This window comes from Solanum verrucosum, unplaced genomic scaffold, assembly GCF_900185275.1.
Source record: "Solanum verrucosum unplaced genomic scaffold, falcon-dt-bn FXZP01000196.1, whole genome shotgun sequence".
NCBI classification, from domain to species: domain Eukaryota; kingdom Viridiplantae; phylum Streptophyta; class Magnoliopsida; order Solanales; family Solanaceae; genus Solanum; species Solanum verrucosum.
The window spans coordinates 1,528,753-1,549,262 of record NW_026020420.1 but is presented as its reverse complement, the minus strand read 5'-3'; the positions used below and the strand labels follow the sequence as shown (position 1 = coordinate 1,549,262).

Genomic DNA, 20,510 nt, shown 5'->3' with positions numbered 1-20,510 from the left:
TAAATTAAGATCAATTTAATACTAACACAAACCCAACGGCTAGTTTTAATGGAACTTAGGAAACACAATCAACACCGTCCGATCTGTCTCTCATCTAACGGCTACTATTTGGAAAAAAAAAAATATGACCGTTAGAACAGAAGCACCGGTTCTGAAGCTTCAAAAAGGGGTCTTCTTCTTCAGTGTATCAAAAAATCAACAGTTTCTCAGAGGCATTCAGAGAGAAGGTAAGAGGGAATTGGGAAATTTCAACGATACCCGTGTCGATAAACGATTCATTCTTTCAGATTTTTGAGAAATGGCTGCAAGAAATGTTCTTCAACAGCAAAACAGAGGTTAGATACTGGTGTTTTTGCCTCATTTCTTTAATCATCTTTTGATTCTTGTTTTTGGGTTTCTTGTTAAACTGTAATTAGCAAGTTTTTTTTGTAACTTATACCCAAATCCCCCTTTTTTTTAATGGGGTGTTTATAAATTTGATCTGAGATTCCTCATTTTCTTTGATCACCAATCCTGAGCATAAAAAATATTAGTTTTTTTTGTTGCTCTGGTGAGTTTTTTGAGTTTTCAGTTATTACCTTTGTTGTCTGTTCTTTGAGGGTTGATAGGAAAGAGTTGGGGTAAGGCTGTATAAGCGCCACTCTTTCTGGAATTTCACTGGTATGTTGTTGTTGATCTCTGTTCTTGAGGGGTAGTCATTGGTTATTAATTTTTATGTTTGTTCCCGAGGGTCTATCGGAAACAGTTTCTCCACTTCATAAGGTAGGGGTAAGACTGCATGCACATCGCCCTTTTTGTACCCCACTTGCAGGATGTCATTGTTGTTGATGTCTGTTCTTGAGGGGATCTTTGATTACTAATCCTCATCATGATTAAAAATACTTGCTCCAATGTTAATCTATTTCATAGACAGTTTGGCTATGAAACTAATAGAACTAAACTATCTTATGATATAATCAATTCTTGCAACACTTCTCAATGTTAAGAGTTTGTAACATTTTGGTCAGGTGAGGCAGTCCCTGGAGCCATAAAGCAGAAGAATATGGCAGGAGCACAAGGGAGAAACCGCAAGGCGCTTGGTGATATTGGGAATATGGTAACGGTGCGTGGTGGGGTCGAGGGGGGAAAGCCGCTTCCTCAAGTATCTCGCCCCATAACAAGGAGCTTTTGTGCACAATTGCTTGCTAATGCACAAGCTGCAGCTGATAACCAGAAGGTTTATGACTTAAAAAGTCTTAGTTTTTCTTACTATTTTCAAACTTATTGAAGTTGTTATACTAATAAAAGGGGTTGTTGTTTTTTAATCTCTTAACAGAAATCAATGGTTGTTAATGGCGATGGACCGATTGTTGCTAACGGAGCTTTACCAGCTAAAGCTGCACCAGTAGCAAGAAAACCAGCTCAGAAGAAAGCAGCAGCTATTGTAAAACCAATGCCTGAGGTGATCGAAATTAGTCCTGATACTGTTGAACAAGTGAAGGAAAATAAGCAAAAGAAGAAGGCTGCTAATGACTCTTCAATGAAGAAAGCAGCAACTCTTACTTCAACTCTCACTGCTAGGAGTAAGGTGAGCATTTAATCCCCTATCAATCATATAGTGTCATGCTTCGTTTATCGGTATCTTTACACCATAATCTGATTTTGCTTCTGTTTGTAAAGGCTGCCTGTGGTCTAAGTCATAAAGTAAAGAACCAGATTGTGGACATTGATGCTACTGATGTGAATAATGAATTGGCAGTGTTGGAATATGTTGAGGATATTTACACCTTTTATAAGATAGCTGAGGTAGATATTTTTCTTGTTCTTTTTCACAAATCTTGATAATGTATATAACTTACTTACGGTTACGATTTTCTTTTTGATGTTACATAGAATGAGAGCAGAATTCATGACTACATGGATTCACAGCCTGAGATAAATGAAAAGATGAGGTCTATTCTGATTGATTGGTTGATTGAGGTACATCAAAAGTTTGAGCTAAATCAAGAGACTCTTTACCTCACCATCAATATCGTTGATCGTTACCTTGCTGTAACGACTACATCAAGGAGGGAATTGCAGTTAGTAGGCATGAGTGCTATGCTCATTGCATCCAAATATGAAGAAATTTGGGCACCTGAGGTATACTAATAAGTCCAATTATGCAAGTTACTTTCCCATTTTTTCGAGTTGCTAACTAACTAACTAACTAACCAATTTGATGATCATGTACTTTGTCAGGTGAATGATTTTGTGTGCATCTCAGACAGAGCTTATGATCATGAGCAGGTTTTAGGAATGGAAAAAAGGATTCTTGGACAATTGGAGTGGTACTTAACGGTACCAACGCCTTATGTGTTCCTTGTTCGATTCATCAAGGTTGCTGTTTCTGATGCACACGCGAATGTTGCTGTCTTGAATTCTTGCAATGTGACCTCAATGGAAAACATGGTTTATTTCTTGGCTGAATTGGGATTGATGAATTATGCTACGAATATCTACTGCTCGTCGATGATTGCTGCCTCAGCAGTCTATGTTGCTCGACACGCGCTGAATTGTAGTCCTTTTTGGAATGAGACACTGAAATTGCATACTGGTTTCTCAGAGTCTCAGCTTCTAGGTTGTGCTAAGTTGCTGGTGAGTTATCATATGGAGGCACCACAACACAAGCTAAGGGTGATTTACAGGAAGTATTCGAGTTCGCATAGAGGTGCTGTTGCACTGAATCCTCCAGCCATTTCCCTGTTGGCTCTTCATGAATAAAAAGGAGAGAGGGCTTAGCTTTAGTTTTAAAGTTTTCTTATTTCATTTAAAACAATGCATTGAAATTTGTATCTGCTGTCCTAAAGGAATCATTTCAGTTCCTTGGTGATAGATTTGTTTTGAGCAATTTGGAAGCAATTTATTTGATCAACAATGTGAAAGTTATATACTTATATCAAATTTTCCATCATAAAACTTGTGGGAATTAGTGTATTAAGCAAGTACAGAAAAGCGGAAAAAGGGAATTCAGGTGCTGTTCTCAAGTCTAGTTAATGAAGCCGAGAGGGAAAGCTTACTTGAGAGGGCTTACCCTTTTTTACTTTGCAAGTTTGATTGCGAATAGGAATCTGACTATTCTTTCATCGCGCAACTCTTATATTACGCGAAACTCTTATAATAATGTTCAAGGTTTTACCGAATTTTGTTCATATTCTACACAATTCACAAACACACCTTTTCTTCATCTAAAACACTTTTTAAAGGGAATTCAGGCGTTGTTCTCAAGTCTAGTTAACGAAGCCGAGAGGGAAAACTTACTTGAGAGGCTTACCCTTTTTTACTTTGCAAGTTTGATTGCAAATATGACATGATCTGACTATTCTTTCATCGCGTAACTCTTATATTTACGCAAAACTCTTATATGTTCAAGGTTTTACCGAATTTTGTTCATATTCAATACACAATCACAAACACTTTTTCATCATCTAAAACACTAGCAGTATGGTTTACTAATATAAAATTTTGCTGATAAGCACAAAGACCCTCAAATTCCAAAAGATTACATTAATTCCCCCACCTCCCCACCCACCCCAATCCCCCCCCCCACCCCCACCCACAAAATACCACAAAAACCATAAGAAAGAATCAAGAACAGTAACCCTGATAAAAAGCTGAATAGGGCAAAAAAACAAGATCCAAACACCCCCACCCCACAGCCAAATACAACCAAAACCACCATAATTACAAATTTGGAAAGTCACCTCATCTGTCTTCCTCCTTCAAAGCTTTTCTAGGAGAGATAGAGAGAGGAGACCAAAAAAAAAGACAAAAACCCCATCTTAGAACAAAAAAAAAAGAATCTTTTTTGAAAAAGTTTACTCCTTTTTATCTTGTTCTATCATTGGTCTTCAGTTCATTTTTGATAATTAGTCCATCAATCTGAATTCCCAAGAAACACAGAAATTGACCCTTCTCAGAAAAATCTAATCTTTCAAGTTTTTATCACTTCTTTTCTTGGTCCATCAATCTGAATTCCCATCTCATAAAAATCTGATTTTTTTCTAGTTTCATCTTAGTTTTCAGCTCAATTGTCAATTGTTCCATCAATCTTGAAGTACCAAAATTCCTAAGATTTTGTTAGGGGAAATGAGGGAAGAAGATTCCAATTGGTTTGCTAAATGGGAAGAAGAATTGCCTTCTCCAAAGGAACTAATGCCTTTATCCCAAACCTTAATTACTCCTAATCTAGCTATAGCTTTTGATATTCAAAACCCCAATACCCCAAATCCCAAAATATCACCACTAGTTCATACTCTTTCATCAACTGAGTTCGAGTCGAACTCGGCTGAGTTGGGTGGCATGGCAGGTTCATCGGGGGTTGGTGATGAACCTGCTCGCACCCAAAAAAGGCCTAGGCTTGTGTGGACACCACAGCTACATAAAAGGTTTGTGGATGCAGTTGCACAATTGGGGATCAAGAATGCTGTTCCCAAGACTATAATGCAGTTGATGAGTGTAGATGGCTTAACTCGTGAGAATGTTGCTAGTCATTTGCAGAAATATAGGCTTTATTTGAAACGTATGCAGGGTTTTTCTAATAGTGGCAGTGTTTACGGGACAGGGGTGGATCCCGCAACAGATGATCTGTTTGCGAGTTCACCCGTGCCTGCTCATTTTCTGCATCCAGGGAGGGGAAATTCTGATCATTACATGTCATTTGTGCCAGTGGCTGCAGTTATTGGACATGCTCCACAACTTCAGCAGCAGTATAGGCATTTCGGGTCACTGCCCAACGGGCAGTGTGAGGTTCCATTCTTGCCCCGGCAGTCGCAGCAGCCGGTTCAGAGAATAGGGACATCAGTGCATAGTAGTAGTTCTGTGTTGGAGCCAGCTACAGCTACTAATGGGAGGAAGGTTCTTACTTTGTTTCCAAATGGGGATGATTGATTGATATTCACAGGAGTTGATTTCTTAGATGGTCACTCGTAATTTGTAACTTTTAACTTGTTCGGTCAATTTTGCTAATGGATATTTTTGGAATAATACTTTAAGTCTTTGATTTAGAACCTTTTGTTTGGATAGGTGTTGTTTCTGTTTGTCCCTTATAAACTGTGAATTCACTTTCAAGTCCATTGTGTTTTCAAGAATTAGGATTTGTTGCTTAGCGTCAATGCTGAAATTTGTTCACTTCGATGAACTTCTACAAGTGTAATTATGTTATAGTTAGCACTGTGTTTCTCTTGTGTTGGCTACGAGTGACGAATAATGACCGAGATATCAACTAGCCTCAGGGTTAGCAGTAACAAAATCTGATATATAGAAGCACACATGATTGAATGGTCTCGTTGTAGACTTAAACACTTCGTTGTCAATATCTCCGGAGAGAACAATGATTCTGGTGATAATGTTACTCCATTGTTTATGTCTCAACACCAGAATTGATCATTTTCTTAAATTTGGTTATTCCTTTCTTCTTTTGCCAAGTATAAGAAACAGCGAAACGAGTTTCCACTTCTGAAACTTGTCAATTAAAACGCGATTGTGTGAACTTGTATCTGATTTCTGCCACAAAATTGCAGGTACAAGTATCAACTTTTATGTATTCGAAGATCGTCTCAATCATTACTGTGGTCCGATCCTTTTCTATACCTTTTATATAACACATCAAACTGCTCATTTTTTAAAATTTTATTATTAGCTATATCATATAGATATTATTAGTGATCTGAATACCACAGTGGCCAACCTGTCACCACTTTGCTTGAGTCTAAAGTATGCAAAACCTTTTCTTTTTCTCTGCACAAACTTGTATATCACAATTAGAGTCATCACTTTTTCACTAAAAAAACTATCCAATTGGGACTAAGGTATGTTGGACATATTGAGCCGATAAGGATCGTGGTGAGATGGATAGGATTCCTTCATTTTTAATTAGAAGTTTTGGGTTCGAATTCTGAATATGAAAAAAAACTTGTTAGGAAGTGTTTCTCTCTTAATGAGTCTTACGCAACACAAATTCAAATAAGGCAGAGCCTCGACATAAACATTGCTATGTGATTCAAAATTCCATAGGTAAAACTTCATGACAGTATCCTGAAATTTCATTTATGAATTTTGAATCTACATATGACGATAACTATTTTTCTATTACTGTATCCTAGATCCTAGAGTTTGATTTGTGGATTTTCGATCTACATGACAATAACTATTTTTTCAGTTACATAGTAAATAAAAAGTGATTATTTGTAAATTTTAATTTATCGGCAAATTAACCGGGCCCATCAAGCCTTATTTCCGTCCTTATAGGCTGGGCTTGGGCTTGGATTCTTTAAACATTTGCTTATAATATCCAGCCCAGTTCCTTGACCCGACAATTTATTTCTTTAATCAAATTTAAAATTCATAAAATTATTTCTAATATCAATCTAAAATTTACACACTAAATGTTTTGAGATTAACAATAAGTTTTGAAATGTATATTTAATTCTATAAACACTTAATTTTTCGCATGCAATTAAAATTTTCCTTGCGATTATTGGATCTGGCATTGATATATATTTCGATAATGTACCTATATATATATATATATATATAACTACACTTTAAAAGAATAATTTTGCTTCAAATTTTACTTTAATGGTGGTTGAGACATTCAAATCTGTACTTTAATTAGGTGAAGCAATATTTTCAATCATTCAACTTAATCATTATTTTTAAGTACAAGTGAGTTAGAAGCAAGTTTGAGAGATACATTTATCATCTTTTTTTACTGGTACACAAAAGAATTATCACTTTCAATTAATAGTATTTGTATTAAGTCAGTTGATCATAGATTTTGGATCAGATTTTGAAAATCTATTTTTGAAAAAAAATAATCAAGTTTTTAAAACTAATCCAAACTATAGTTTTTGGAAGAAAATTTACTTTCACCCACACAATTTCAATTATGTTTTTAAACGTAAAATGCATGTCCAAACTTAATTTCAAATTTCAAAAAACACAACTTCAAAATTCAGAATTTTCAAATTTAAAGGTTCAACTTCAAAATTTATGATTGAGAAGCTTATTATTCTTTGAAATTGATTCTCATGGGATAATTTAATTTACTTAATCATAACAATCGTTTGCCTATAATAGTAATTAATACACATTTCATCTTAATTTTTTGTTACTTAATTAATATAAATTAATGTAATATAAGTTATTTTAATGTACAATAATAATAAGATATTTATCGTAGTTTCACAAAATAAAATCTGAAAAAAATAAAATGTATACTTGAAAGATACAAAAATTCTAAAATATAGGAGCTAATAAGAGTGATACAAGGACCAAGGCAAATCACATGCTAACAATCTTATTTCATGTGATCTCCATTTATATATATGGTGTACTTAATTAGGGGATTTATTTGTCTCTTTGCTTAATACCATGTTCCCTGTCTTGTGAATGTATGACCAATAGAGATCTAACAAGTGAGAGTACCATCTATTTATCCTTATATACAAATATAAATATACTTTAGTTGATTTGTTTTCAAACATATCATGTGAGGAAAACAAAAGTGATCTCACATGGGAATTTTTGTGATTTAAGACACGTATTTTTCAAACGTAGGATAATTTGAATTTTTGTGATATTTGATTTCTAGGAACGTCGACATCACTTTGAGTATTGATCTTGATCTCATAAGAACATTCCAGTGATCTCTTCGATTTTGAGAAAGATAATATTTTACAAATCTTGATCTCTTTGTGAATATTCAAGAATTTATGAAATATTTAAGTTATTTTTCATGAACTAAAGTTTAAAGTGGAGCAACCTCCAAGAAACTCTAACGAACCATAAATTTTAAGAACATGAATTGAACCTACCTTGTAAGAATCTATTTTAAGTCTAATAAAATTTCGATATTTTAAAAAATACTAACTTAATCTATCCAATTCTATCAAAATCATAGCTAGAAATTTAACTTTGCCTCCAAATCTCATAGTCATAATTATATAATCTAAGTTGAAGAGAGTAGTTATGACTTATGAGTGTATAGTTTACTTGCCTTTCAAGCTAGAATAGAAGAAACCCATTATTCATTTGCAAAAATTCAAATCTATTTTATTATATTAGTTAGAGTGGAATGGTATGAAAATTAAACGCAATATTTCATAATAATAAAATATTTCAATTCGACACCTCATATTTAAATTTTAATAAATGCTTTTTTAGTGGTAGAAAGATGGTGGCTCTTACATAATTTTTTTTATATTGAAAATTAATCAAACGGTGTGAACATCAGAAAAAACCAACATGGTTGGAGCAAATTTGAAAAGTAACAAGCGCTTATTTGGTACGAGGTTATTTTTGAGATTAAGTTTAAGATAAATTTATCGCATATTTAGTTAGGATAAAGCCGCGAGTTATTTATCCCATATTAACCTCGGGATAACCCCAACAATATAGAAATAACTAACCTCGGAATAATTTGTTCGCTAATACAATAAAACGATTGTGGGAAGACGTTCTAGTAATTTCACATTACAAAGGACATAATCGTCACTAAAATATCTCTCAACTAATATATATTTTACCTATAAAATCAAATCTCACCATTTTAGATCTCATCTTGACCGTTCATTTTTCATTATAGGGGTCAGATGTAAAAGGAGGGAATAAATTACAGCCGTTGATCTTTCCCTCTTGCTCATATAAAATTCTCTCGTGAGCTTCATTTCCCTTACCCCTACTCTTCTCACTCTTTCTACTACTCTCTCGATCGAGTGAGTAGTTCTACTTCACTGTTCATCAATTTTCAGATCTCTTCAGTCTTTTCTCTCCGATTCAGAAGGTATGTTTTATGTTTACTGTTCGCAGATCTATTGTTTTTTGAATTGCATTTGATGATTTTTACTGTGATCGATGATTTTTTGCTATAGTAGAGTGATTATTTTTTTTCAGTTTCATTGTATATTTTGTGAAAATCTTCCGTGTAGGACTGTATTTTTAGATCTGTAATGTCATATTGTAATTTTTGATGAGTTGTATAATGATTTTCTGCTATCGTAAAATGATTGATTGCCTCATTTTCCTTGTCTACTATGTGAAAATCCTCCACGTATGATGATATTTTTAGATCTATAATGTCATATTGTGATATTTTGGTTCATTTTATTTAGTTTGATCTGTTTCTGCAATATTTTCTACTTGAATATTTTAGATCAATGAGTTTTTTATGTTTTTTAGCTCATTGCATTTGTGATTTTTGATGATTTTTACTGTGATTAATGATTTTCTGCTACTTGAAATATTTTTGCCTCATTTTCCTTGTTTTGTTAAAAATCTACTGCAAATGATAGTTTTAGATTGATGTTGTGTTTTTTTTTAGCTCATTGCCTCATTTTCAATGTTTTGATCGAGTGAACTTTCTGTGTTTTGCTAATTTTGAGATCTGAGAATTACTGTTTGTTAGATCACATGTTGTAGAGTTGCTGTATTTTTGTGTAGAATGTACTGTGAGTAGTTTATTTGTTGAGATCTGTGGAAAATGTGATTGTATAGTTATTTGTGTTAATAATGTGCTTGATGTAATAGAATTGGATCAGTATTTCGTAATGATATTGATGCTATTTAAACGCGCAAATTGCTTCAAGGACTAAGGTTTATCCACTGGAAGTAATGATTCGATAGGTGAATGTCGTAGTGATCAATTTAGTTTAGTGAGAATAAGATATATTTGATTCTGAATCATGAATTTTATAATTTCTGTAGTGGTTTTTAATTTAAGAGAAGAACTTAGAACATCTTGTTTATTACAGAAAAGATGAGAGAAATCCTTCACATCCAAGGTGGACAATGTGGAAACCAGATTGGATCAAAGTTCTGGGAAGTTGTATGTGATGAACATGGAATTGATCCTTCTGGACGCTATGTTGGAACATCAGATTTGCAATTGGAACGTGTCAATGTGTATTACAATGAAGCTTCATGTGGGAGGTTTGTTCCCCGTGCAGTGCTCATGGATCTCGAGCCTGGCACGATGGACAGTGTGAGAACTGGTCCTTATGGCCAGATATTTAGGCCTGATAACTTTGTTTTCGGCCAGTCTGGTGCTGGAAACAATTGGGCTAAGGGTCATTACACTGAGGGTGCAGAGCTTATTGATTCTGTTCTTGATGTTGTCAGGAAGGAGGCTGAGAATTGTGACTGTCTCCAAGGTATATTCATGGATTTGAGTAGTATTTCTTAGAATCCTTAGTCGGTAATACAACTGTGCTTAATTTGATCACTATTGTGGTGTTATTGATACATTTTTCTACTTTTTGCAGGTTTTCAAGTGTGCCATTCACTTGGAGGAGGAACAGGTTCTGGAATGGGAACTTTACTGATCTCCAAAATCAGGGAGGAATACCCTGATCGCATGATGCTCACGTTCTCTGTGTTCCCATCACCAAAGGTTTCAGATACAGTGGTTGAGCCATATAATGCTACCCTTTCAGTGCATCAGCTTGTTGAAAATGCTGATGAGTGTATGGTGCTTGACAATGAAGCTCTATATGACATTTGTTTCAGGACTCTCAAGCTTACCACACCCAGCTGTGAGTATACGTTATCCAAATTGATAATTTTTACTTTTTGTCTATGTGCTTTGATTATCAATGTATAGATTTTAACTTTCGCTTTCACCCTTTTTTGAACTGGTGAAAATGCAACCTTCATAAATAAGTATTTGGTTATAAAGTGGCTTCTCTAGAATTGTGATAGGTTTTCTTCTCATCTTTTATTACACTTGCTAAATGCTTTATCATGTTGCAGTTGGTGATTTGAACCACTTGATTTCCGCTACGATGAGTGGGGTCACTTGCTGCCTCAGGTTCCCGGGTCAATTGAACTCTGATCTTAGGAAGCTTGCTGTTAACCTGATCCCCTTCCCTCGTTTGCACTTCTTCATGGTTGGATTTGCTCCGCTCACTTCTCGTGGTTCACAGCAATACCGCGCACTTACAGTCCCAGAGCTGACCCAGCAAATGTGGGATGCCAAAAACATGATGTGTGCTGCTGATCCACGTCATGGTCGTTACCTTACTGCCTCAGCCATGTTCAGGGGTAAAATGAGCACCAAGGAAGTTGATGAACAGATGATTAATGTTCAGAACAAGAACTCTTCCTACTTTGTTGAATGGATTCCAAACAATGTGAAATCCAGTGTCTGTGACATCCCACCCAGAGGTCTCTCAATGGCATCCACCTTCATTGGAAACTCCACTTCCATTCAGGAAATGTTTAGGAGGGTGAGCGAGCAGTTTACCGCTATGTTCAGGAGAAAGGCTTTCTTGCATTGGTACACAGGGGAAGGAATGGACGAAATGGAGTTCACTGAAGCTGAAAGCAACATGAACGATCTCGTGTCCGAGTATCAGCAATATCAAGATGCTACTGCTGATGAAGAAGGTGAATATGAGGATGAGGAGTACGAGGTGCAGGAAGAGAACTGAAGAAACAGTACATTTTATTATATGTTGTGTAATATGTTTCTGATCTCCCTGGGTTTTGAGCATTTCTTTTTCTTGTATGTGTTCCATATTTGTTTACACTTTGCTGGAGAGAGTGACGAGCGTGGGTTTGTACTTTGTAGTTGTAATACTGTTACCTGTTTCTGCTTAAATATTTGTTCATCTTTTGTCGTTTTCGATTTAGAATTTCTCAAGAAGTAAAGAATGGCTTGTCGAGGAAATGTGTTATGTTTATTTATTGTTGTTGTAGTACTGGGTATTGGTTAAAGTTGCATTATTGGGGGTCAGTTGTTGTATCAGTCCCCTTGCCATGTGAGGCACCAACATGGTTTTGCTGCACCATGTGCCTGATGATAACGTTCCATGTGCAGTTAGCAGCCTTCACTCTTCTTGAAGATCCACATTGTGCTGTTCCTACTTCCCAGTTCCCACCATGCTTTTGTGCACGTTGGCTGTCAACTTGTCATTGTCATATAGACTAATAAACCCCGGCCATTTTCCTCCTTATAGTCAAATTATTTGTTTGTTGGTGTCATAGTGTGGCTTAACCCTGTAGGACAAAGATATTGGTGGAAAGTAACTGATATCTAGTAGAATGCTCAAGATGCATGCAAGCTGGCACAAATATCACCGTTATAGAAAACTTTTTGTTTCTTTGGGATGAAGGGAGTGACTTGAACTGGCATGGGTTTAGAAGCAATGGGTAATTTCAAATAGTAATAACCAATAAGATTCAAAGTTTAGTTGTTTTACTAACTTTCTATGACTTTTTTGCCTTTAGTCATCATTTTTGAATGATTAAACAAAATGTGTACCTGAATAAAAGTTAGGTTCAGCAGGAGACATAGTTGGGACAAATAATATTTAGTTTTAAGTGAACCAAAAAGTAAGGAAACATTGGGAGAGTGGTTGGGGGCTTCAAAGTAATTTCGGTAATTTTTAAGAATGCTAGTGATGGTAACGGTTTATCCGATTAGTGATATTGTCTAATTTGTGCAAGATCAACACTTTTTTGAAAATATGATATCAATAGTGATATTGTCTGATTTAGGCTTAAACTCGTACAAGTTTAAAATGTATCACTAAGGTCAATGACATGTCTCCCACATGAGAGACTTGAGATAGATTTTCCTCACCAATAACTTTCTCAGTCACTTTACATCTTTTATGTAGTTTGCCAGCTATTACATTTGAAGGAATTTACCCAAGACGTGTCCAAACGATAGCGACTTAAAAAAAAAAAAATCAAGTAGTAAACTTAGTTAGCACTGCATTATTATTTTATTTGATATGATTAGTTGGTGGATGAAGACGTTGTTGCTCCCAACTGTCTCTTTCTGTCGGCAAAAATAAAAAATTTTAAAAATTGTCTCTATCATGAATGTTTTCGTCTCAAGCAAAATGAAATTTATATACGTAGTGTCAATTAATTAAAGAGAAAGGGTCAAAATATATATATTTCTATACTTTCATGTCTTTGTTATACTATCTAATTAAAAATAATACTCTAGCCACTATGAAACTTGATGAATATGTTCTCTAGTTGAATGAATTACCCCAAATTGAATAAATTTACCTAATTTCTCTTAATTATGTCTTTAAACCCGACTTATGTCTATCTAATTAATTTAACCCGTACAAAATATATTTATTGCAAGTTCCCAACCTATTCTTCCCTCTCTTCTCTTTCAACCCATACAGAATTTTCTCTATGTTATATTTGAAATATGAATATAAATACCGATAACAAAAGAGTAAACAAACGTAAATCTCATTAGGTTAGGAGCAAATTATGTGGACTCGTGTTCTTTAAGTGAATTCAAAAGTCCATTGGGCTGAATATGGATCAATTTGATAATCAATGGGTCAGGCTTTAGTATTCTAAAATCTAAGCCCAAATCCAAATTCGCATGCTTTTAGCCCAACAACTACAACTTCATATTTCTAGGGAAAGTTACGCATATAAGCAAACATATACTGGTTAATTAGTTAACATAGTTATAGTTTGTCTTAGTTACAATTCGCGACCTAATATTATTTATAGTTACGCGGCTCAGCTTTTTAGTTTTGTATAATTCGCACGTTTGTATAATTCAGAATTTGTACAATATAATTTATATAACTTTTGTATAATTTGGAATTTGTATGATATAATTTGTATAATTGTTTACACTTCTGATGTTTGTAATTATATAAAAAAAATTATTTCGAGTTTTTACAAAATAACTGAATTATACAAATGTACCCGCGAATTATACAAATCCGTGAATTATAGAAACGAGGCAACTTAAATTGTAGCTACAACCTGTAAATATGCAAACTATAATTATGGAGCATAATTAAGTTTATTATAATGACTATTTGCAAAAGTTCCCCTTTCTTCTAACACCTATTTCTTTCTAGTCTTTTTTCACTTAAAAGATGTGAATTATCATGTAGGATGCATGTATCTATTTATTTAACTTTAAACAAGCTAAGTGTCTAATTGTGTACATTCAAAATTAATGGGCATAAATGTTAGCGGAAGCCAACTTAAAGAACACGTTTATGTATTATGTCATTTTTTCCAACAAAGTTAATATTTGCTTTAGTTTTCAGTCACAATGTAATTTGAATAAAGTAGACACGTCTCTATTATAGTTTTTTTTTAATGTATAATAATCTCTTATTTATTTCCGTAAAAAGATAAATAAGATTATTATTTTTATAAATTTCAAAAAATTAGAAGAAAATTACTTCAAATAGTACATCAATTGAGTAAATATAGATGAAAATGCCATGTAGAGTCAAATCTACTGGTCTTTGATTGAACTATACTTGTCAAGTGTAGAAAAAACTTATTAATTACTTTTTTATGCATTTTAGAATTTAGAGAAATATGTTTAAATTACATCGGAGATATTTCTTTTGAGTATGTGAGCAGAAATAACTTCTCTACTCCATAAAATAGGGTTAAAGTCTACATATACTTTATCTTATCTTATGAGATTATACTAGATATTTATTATTAGTATCAAATTAATTAAAACACGTATTTCACTTTTTAAAAATAACTAAATTCATTAATTATGAATGGAAGTTTATAAGAAAACCACTCTTTGGGGAAAAAGTAGAAGTGTATTTGGTCAAATACCAGCTAATATTAATTACTAATTTGGCATTATAATATTTAATTTTCCTAAAAAACAAGTGGAGTAGTTGACTAATAACAAGTTTATTTTCAATTTATTTGAATTTTTCTTGTGAATAATGTGAGTTAAGATTTGAAAGCATTAAATTAATCACCCAAATAAATAATTATATTTATACATTTTTTTTAAAAGCCTTCCACTGTTGACCATATTCCTCATACAAATAATTGAAGCTACCTTTGACTAGACTTCAAAAAAAAATTCATGACTAAACTTAGACTTTCCTTTACCAAATAAATATAATTTCCATTAGGTTGACAAAATATTTTAGCTTTTTCTATGAAAAAATATATTATTATGACCATTGATTTTTTTTTTTTTTATGTACATGAACATTTCATGGACTTACAGAAGTACACTCTAATCAGAACTTATAATATAATAATAAAATAAATGAAAGTTAGATTTAGAAATTAATCGTTAGGTTCAAGATACATTCTCTTACCTGATATATATTAGAATAGGATCTATTTCAAATTTTATCACCTGATGTTGGGACATTATGTTAAAAAGTTGTAGATTTCAATCGTAGACGTGAGGATTTACGGAATGAGTGATCATTTTATATATCTTGAAAAAATCTCACTCCTTGAGATAACTTTTAGGATTAAATTAGATCAAGATTCATTTATTTACACTTAATTAGTTAATTTAAAATTAACTTTAGATACACGAATACGCGTCTAAAGTTTGGATTGTCTTAAAACCTAATTTCAAATAATTTGGAAACAAACAACTTCAGTCGTTTATAATTATTACCAAAGTTCGTTGAACTTCAATTGGTTTTTTTTTCATGAGGTTCAGATTATTTTTAATTAAGTGATGCATGGTTTTTTTCTCTCGATATGATATTGCTTGTGAGCAATGCAATAACCCAAAAAAAACATGCATTCGCCTCTGTTCATATTGCAAATTGACTAAATTTAAATTCGTGCATTGAAGGATTATTCCTAAAATAATTTTTTTTGTTTTTAAATTTTGAATCTGAATTGTCTAGTTAAAAAATTGAAGAAATCTCAATCATGAAATTGTAACTTTTTGTTGGGTTATTGTATTTTTGTAAATTTATGTGAGGTAATAAATCCGAATAAAACAAATATGTGGTTGTGCAAAAAAACAAAGTTATTTAATTTGGATAATTATTATAAAATATATAACATGCATGTATCTTCTCATCTCGAATAGACAAATAGAAAAAACATGTTCAAAGTTTTAAATTAGTTCTTCGAAAAGCACAATATTTTGATTTTGGAAATTAGTTAATTTCTCCGTTTTAATTTATTTGTGTTTGGCAGGATGTGAAGTATCTTTTTTAATTAAAATAAATTATTACATTTTTTCTTATATTTATGTTCTTCGTTTGTTAGAAAATAAGCATGTTGATTTGTCTTCGTTTATACATGTGTGATGTGTGCATCTAATAATTTGAGATAAATTGTAATTATAATAATATTGTTATAATTAATTTTTTCATTGATTTATTTATAACGCTCAGCCATGACGTCAAATGCTACGTACAAATACAAAATAGATGAAAATTTACTCAATAAACTACTTTTGTTTTCTATTCATTGAATCAAATTTAGTTTGTTAGCATTATATTAATGAATCATTGAATATACAATTTTGAAAAAAGAAAATCACATTTGATTCTTTGAATTTACAGGATATATACAATCTATTTGGATTTCAAATGTCAATTCCATTAAATATTAAATTAAAATAAAATCTTAATTTCCAAATGATTTGCCATCTAAATGAATCTATTATTTTGATTTGTTATTAAATTATGTGGGACAGGGATTACACATAAAAGACCATATAAAAAAATAGTTTTATGGTGACTTTGTAGATTTTTCATAAATATTGTGTTTTATAGTGTATTATATTGTATTGTATTATTTTAATAAATGCATTATTTGGATAGATTATATCATTCTCCGTCGTTACATAATGTCAAACATCCATAATTTGAATGATAAACCTACGAGAAAAGTAGGGTTTTGGGTAGAATTATTATGAAAAAATAGGGTAAAAGATGAAATAAACTAATAAATGATATAAATAAAGACAAAATGAGAAGAAAATATCAAGATAACGGCGTGATCCTACCAAATCGATCATTATATAAAATGAATCTTCTCGACGTTATCTAATGATGAGCTTAAATAATGCGATATAATATAATTTAAGTAACAATCAAAATAAATATTGTATTTAAACGTAACACCCTCCAAACAAGGTATTAGTGAAAACTTACAAGATAACAAAAATACAAGATTACAATTGAAAATAAATATGAAGAAAATAAATCTATTCAGGCTGAGGCGTGGATATTTCGCTCTCTTTAAGGAGATTCAAGCCCACTGCAGCAAATGTTTTCACCGGTCCAGCAGTATGTAGTCCTTCTTGACTTGTCCCCTCTGGTTTGGTAATCCGATGAATACATGAGACTTGATCAAAAGTCTCGAATTCAATGTTTGAGTATGAAAAAAATCCTTAATAGAGCGTTTTCCTGGATGAAACCCTATGTGGTGCATCCAAAATAGTCAAACTCCAACAAAAATATCCAACACCAAATAAAAAAATAATAATCACATTACATACAAACTTCCCATTAGGTTTACTTTTATAACCAGTCGATCCAATAACAGCAAGAAAAGACGATTTTGTGCTATATTTTAATAACTTCTTTCCTATCAAGATATACAAATTCTCATATTTAAAGATTTCTACATATATTTTATCTTTTACACTAATAACTTATTTCGAATCCTATACATAGTAATTGACCTTACTCAATATAAATATTTAATAAAGTACTCGTTTTTCAAAAACAAACAAAATCTTAAGTGTACGAATAAAAGTAAACAAAAAAATATATTATATCATATTATGTGTCAATTTATGTAATTTAATATCTATAAGGAGAAAAAATACTATACGTTATCATTGAAGAAAAGTTTATTAGAATAAAAAAAGACAAAATAAACCCAACCATATAATAAACGTGTAGCGAATAGAGAAAGCGTTGATTACACGTGGCAGTGTATTATTTAATAAAGAGGCAAAGTTTGAGATAGGATCAGATGAGTCATCCCATCAATATTTAAGGTGTTGTACAACCATACTCGTTCCGTCTCAATTTACGTGATTTAATTTAACTTGTCATAAAATTAAAAAAATAAGAAAAAAATTTGTATGTTCTAAAACTATTCTTAAAAAGTGTAATGACCCGGATTGTCATTTTTAGAAATTTACATAAAATTACCGTTTTTACCCCTCTCAATAGTTGACTCGAGTAATTTTTGATTAGTCGGTGAAGTTGATTTGGAAATTTTGAACTATTCGTTTAACTTAAGTTAATTAATCGATAGTTAGTGGGTTAAAGTGGTCATTTATTAAAGACTCTATACCACTTGACCATGGGTTAAAATGAATTAAATTATTTGGGGTTTAATATTTGAGTCATAACTGAAAAAGGAAAAGAAGAAAAGGGCGTAGGGTTTCGGCATCGTGAGTTCGATCTGCCTCAGGTACTGCATCAAGTGCTCTGCATGCTCTTCATTAATTTCTACATATGTATATGTGTGGAAATAATAAAATATTAGGTAGGAAAAGGAGGATTTGCTTCATAAGTTTGTAGATAAGAAACAGTGTTAATATTATTGTTATTATTATTATATTTCTTTTCGTTTGTTGTCAATTTATGGGGATGAAGGGAGTTGAACTGTTAGGAGTATATATATAAAATTATTTTTCATACATGCCATCTCCAGTTTCAAGTAGTAAGTTGAATTCTCACTAAATGAGTTAGATTATTACTCTATATATGTTAAGGCCTAATTGATTTCTTGGGGAAAGAATAATGTCATTGTTGTACACTTGGTGGGTTTTGAAAATTGTGAGGATAAAGTTAAGATTACATATTATAAATTTAGGAACCTGCAGGTGACATATTAATGTCTTTATTTTGTCGATTCCCACCACTGGTTTCATAACCAGTGGTTCCGAAAATTGGTAATTCTTATGTTATTATCACATTGTATATTTAATTTTGATATATTAAAATAGGTCATTAAACATTAGGTATATCGTATTTTTGTGAATGTCATTAGATTTACGATAATTGAAGGAATTGGAAGAATTGACAAGTTAATGGGCATCAAGACTTGAGAACTTAATTATAAATTTGGGTAAACTTTTGGGTTTAGGCTAAACCTATAGTGACATGAGTGTTGTTAGTTTCGGAATCTTATTGTGACTATGTACTTGAATAGATTGCATTGATTTGGAAGCTCAACGAAAAGGGAAGGCTCAAGTTCCAGAGTGATTGTTCGATTATTTGAGGCAAGTGGATTTCTAAACCCTTGTTAAGCGTATGGAATTCGTGTATTTCCTTGTGGTGTATGTTTGGGAGTAATGTGATCAATTGTTTGTGTAATGTGTTGAGAATTGTTTGAAAGACTTGTTGCATCATCGTTGAAGTTGTGATTTGTGCAATGTTATGAAAATGGTCATCTCCTTATTATTTGTGTGAACATGTCATTTGCATTGTTCTGAGACGTGGTTGTGACAAGTGTTATGTGCATTAAGAAAGAATAAGAAATTAAGGAGGATGTACCATTTCGAGGGACGTATCGCGCGCCGCGATGGATACTATATTTCGAGGGACGTGTCGCGCGCCGCGACTGATATTATATTTCGAGGGACGTATCGCGCGCCGCGATGGATGCATGGACAGATATGTCCCCCATGGGTCCCGGACTGAGAGACAGCGGGTGTGTATCATTAGGTCAGACATGCATCACTATACTTGACATTGCATTTCATTGCATTGCACCTTTTTATTATTGATGAACTTGATCTTGTGTGTTGCTGATCTTGTGAGTGCCTTTCTGTGAAATTTGTTATTGAGAATATATGATCTGTTAGAGTGCTGTTGTTGAGCTGTATGCTTTGTAAACTGTGAATTGTTAGGTTGGGTTGGTTTTATGCAGGTTGTAGTTATGGAGGTTAGGATGGGGTGTAAGGAGTACCCGTATTCTGTACCCTTAGCTTGTGTTTAGAGGTTTGCTTGTTGAGTACCGTGTGGTTTGGTACTCACCCCTTGCTTCTACAATCTTTTGTAGGTTACGAGCCCGGATCTTCGTGATACCTTCCATTCTCTTCGTTTCCGAGGCTTTCTGTGGAGATCTGAGAGGTAGCTATTTGTCATCTCAGCGAGCCTCCTTACTCCTGTTTATGATTTTGTTTTTACTTGAAAGACAACATCATTTGAGACTTGCGTATTTTATTTCAATTCTAGTAGTTACATTAGAGACTTGTGCACGTGACAACCAGGTTTTGGGGATTGAATTAAGTTGACTTGTCTTGGTGGGATACGACGAGTGCCATCACATCCATTTTTGGGTCGTGACAAAAAGTATACGTTTGTGCGCCTTTAGCTAAATAAGTGAGACACAACTTGCAATGAAGGATGCAGAGTTTTCATTAAAAGGGTTCGAAAAATATAGAGTCTGTAATTGGAACTTGTAATGTTGAGGTGAATTTTGAACGCTCTAAAGTCTAAACTAATGAGTTAACCTCTGGTTGTTTTAAGAAATTCAATAAACACAAAACAAAAAATATCAATATTATTTTTTGTCGAGGATGTTCGGATCTCAGCCACCTACTCCCATCGTTTTAGTTAGTTTATTTGATTCGATTTGATTTTAAATTCATGAAAATAATAAAAAAAATTGAATTTTGTGTTCTCTAACTAGTGATAAATATAATATCAATATACTATTTTAATCTTCTAATCTTAAACGTGTCACGTGAAAATTAGAAATTAAAAAATTACCAAAAATTG

The 20,510-nt window shown here is 32.9% G+C and overlaps 3 protein-coding genes across 3 annotated transcripts; all 3 read left to right on the top strand.

The window, feature by feature from the left end:
• The first annotated feature begins 268 nt into the window (after positions 1 to 268).
• On the top strand, positions 269 to 2,896 carry LOC125806827 (G2/mitotic-specific cyclin S13-7-like). The gene is made up of 6 exons (XM_049486577.1): positions 269 to 335; positions 1,008 to 1,216; positions 1,316 to 1,567; positions 1,660 to 1,785; positions 1,873 to 2,121; positions 2,221 to 2,896. The coding sequence occupies exons 1-6, from the start codon at positions 299 to 301 to the stop codon at positions 2,740 to 2,742; spliced, it is 1,395 nt and encodes a 464-aa protein (XP_049342534.1). The 5' UTR covers positions 269 to 298; the 3' UTR covers positions 2,743 to 2,896.
• Positions 2,897 to 4,001: 1,105 nt separating this feature from the next.
• Positions 4,002 to 4,908, top strand: LOC125806837 (transcription factor MYBC1-like). Its single transcript, XM_049486587.1, has one exon. It carries the CDS (start codon positions 4,108 to 4,110, stop codon positions 4,906 to 4,908), a length of 801 nt encoding a protein of 266 aa, XP_049342544.1. The 5' UTR covers positions 4,002 to 4,107.
• A 3,754-nt stretch (positions 4,909 to 8,662) lies between these two features.
• Positions 8,663 to 11,686, top strand: LOC125806829 (tubulin beta-5 chain). The gene is made up of 4 exons (XM_049486579.1): positions 8,663 to 8,803; positions 9,771 to 10,169; positions 10,281 to 10,550; positions 10,768 to 11,686. The coding sequence occupies exons 2-4, from the start codon at positions 9,776 to 9,778 to the stop codon at positions 11,445 to 11,447; spliced, it is 1,344 nt and encodes a 447-aa protein (XP_049342536.1). The 5' UTR covers positions 8,663 to 8,803; positions 9,771 to 9,775; the 3' UTR covers positions 11,448 to 11,686.
• The last annotated feature ends 8,824 nt before the right edge of the window (positions 11,687 to 20,510 follow it).

What these genes read in the sequence shown, in the direction of transcription:
- LOC125806827 (XM_049486577.1), top strand. Translation starts at nt 299, where the DNA reads ATGGCTGCAAGAAATGTTCTTCAACAGCAAAACAGAG. An exon ending in CTGCAGCTGATAACCAGAAG is followed by an intron (nt 1,217 to 1,315) that starts GTTTATGACTTA and finishes ATCTCTTAACAG; the next exon opens with AAATCAATGGTTGTTAATGG. An exon ending in CCTTTTATAAGATAGCTGAG is followed by an intron (nt 1,786 to 1,872) that starts GTAGATATTTTT and finishes GATGTTACATAG; the next exon opens with AATGAGAGCAGAATTCATGA.
- LOC125806837 (XM_049486587.1), top strand. Translation starts at nt 4,108, where the DNA reads ATGAGGGAAGAAGATTCCAATTGGTTTGCTAAATGGGAAGAAGAATTG.
- LOC125806829 (XM_049486579.1), top strand. Translation starts at nt 9,776, where the DNA reads ATGAGAGAAATCCTTCACATCCAAGGTGGACAATGTGGAAACCAGATT. An exon ending in GAATTGTGACTGTCTCCAAG is followed by an intron (nt 10,170 to 10,280) that starts GTATATTCATGG and finishes TACTTTTTGCAG; the next exon opens with GTTTTCAAGTGTGCCATTCA. An exon ending in CAAGCTTACCACACCCAGCT is followed by an intron (nt 10,551 to 10,767) that starts GTGAGTATACGT and finishes ATCATGTTGCAG; the next exon opens with TTGGTGATTTGAACCACTTG.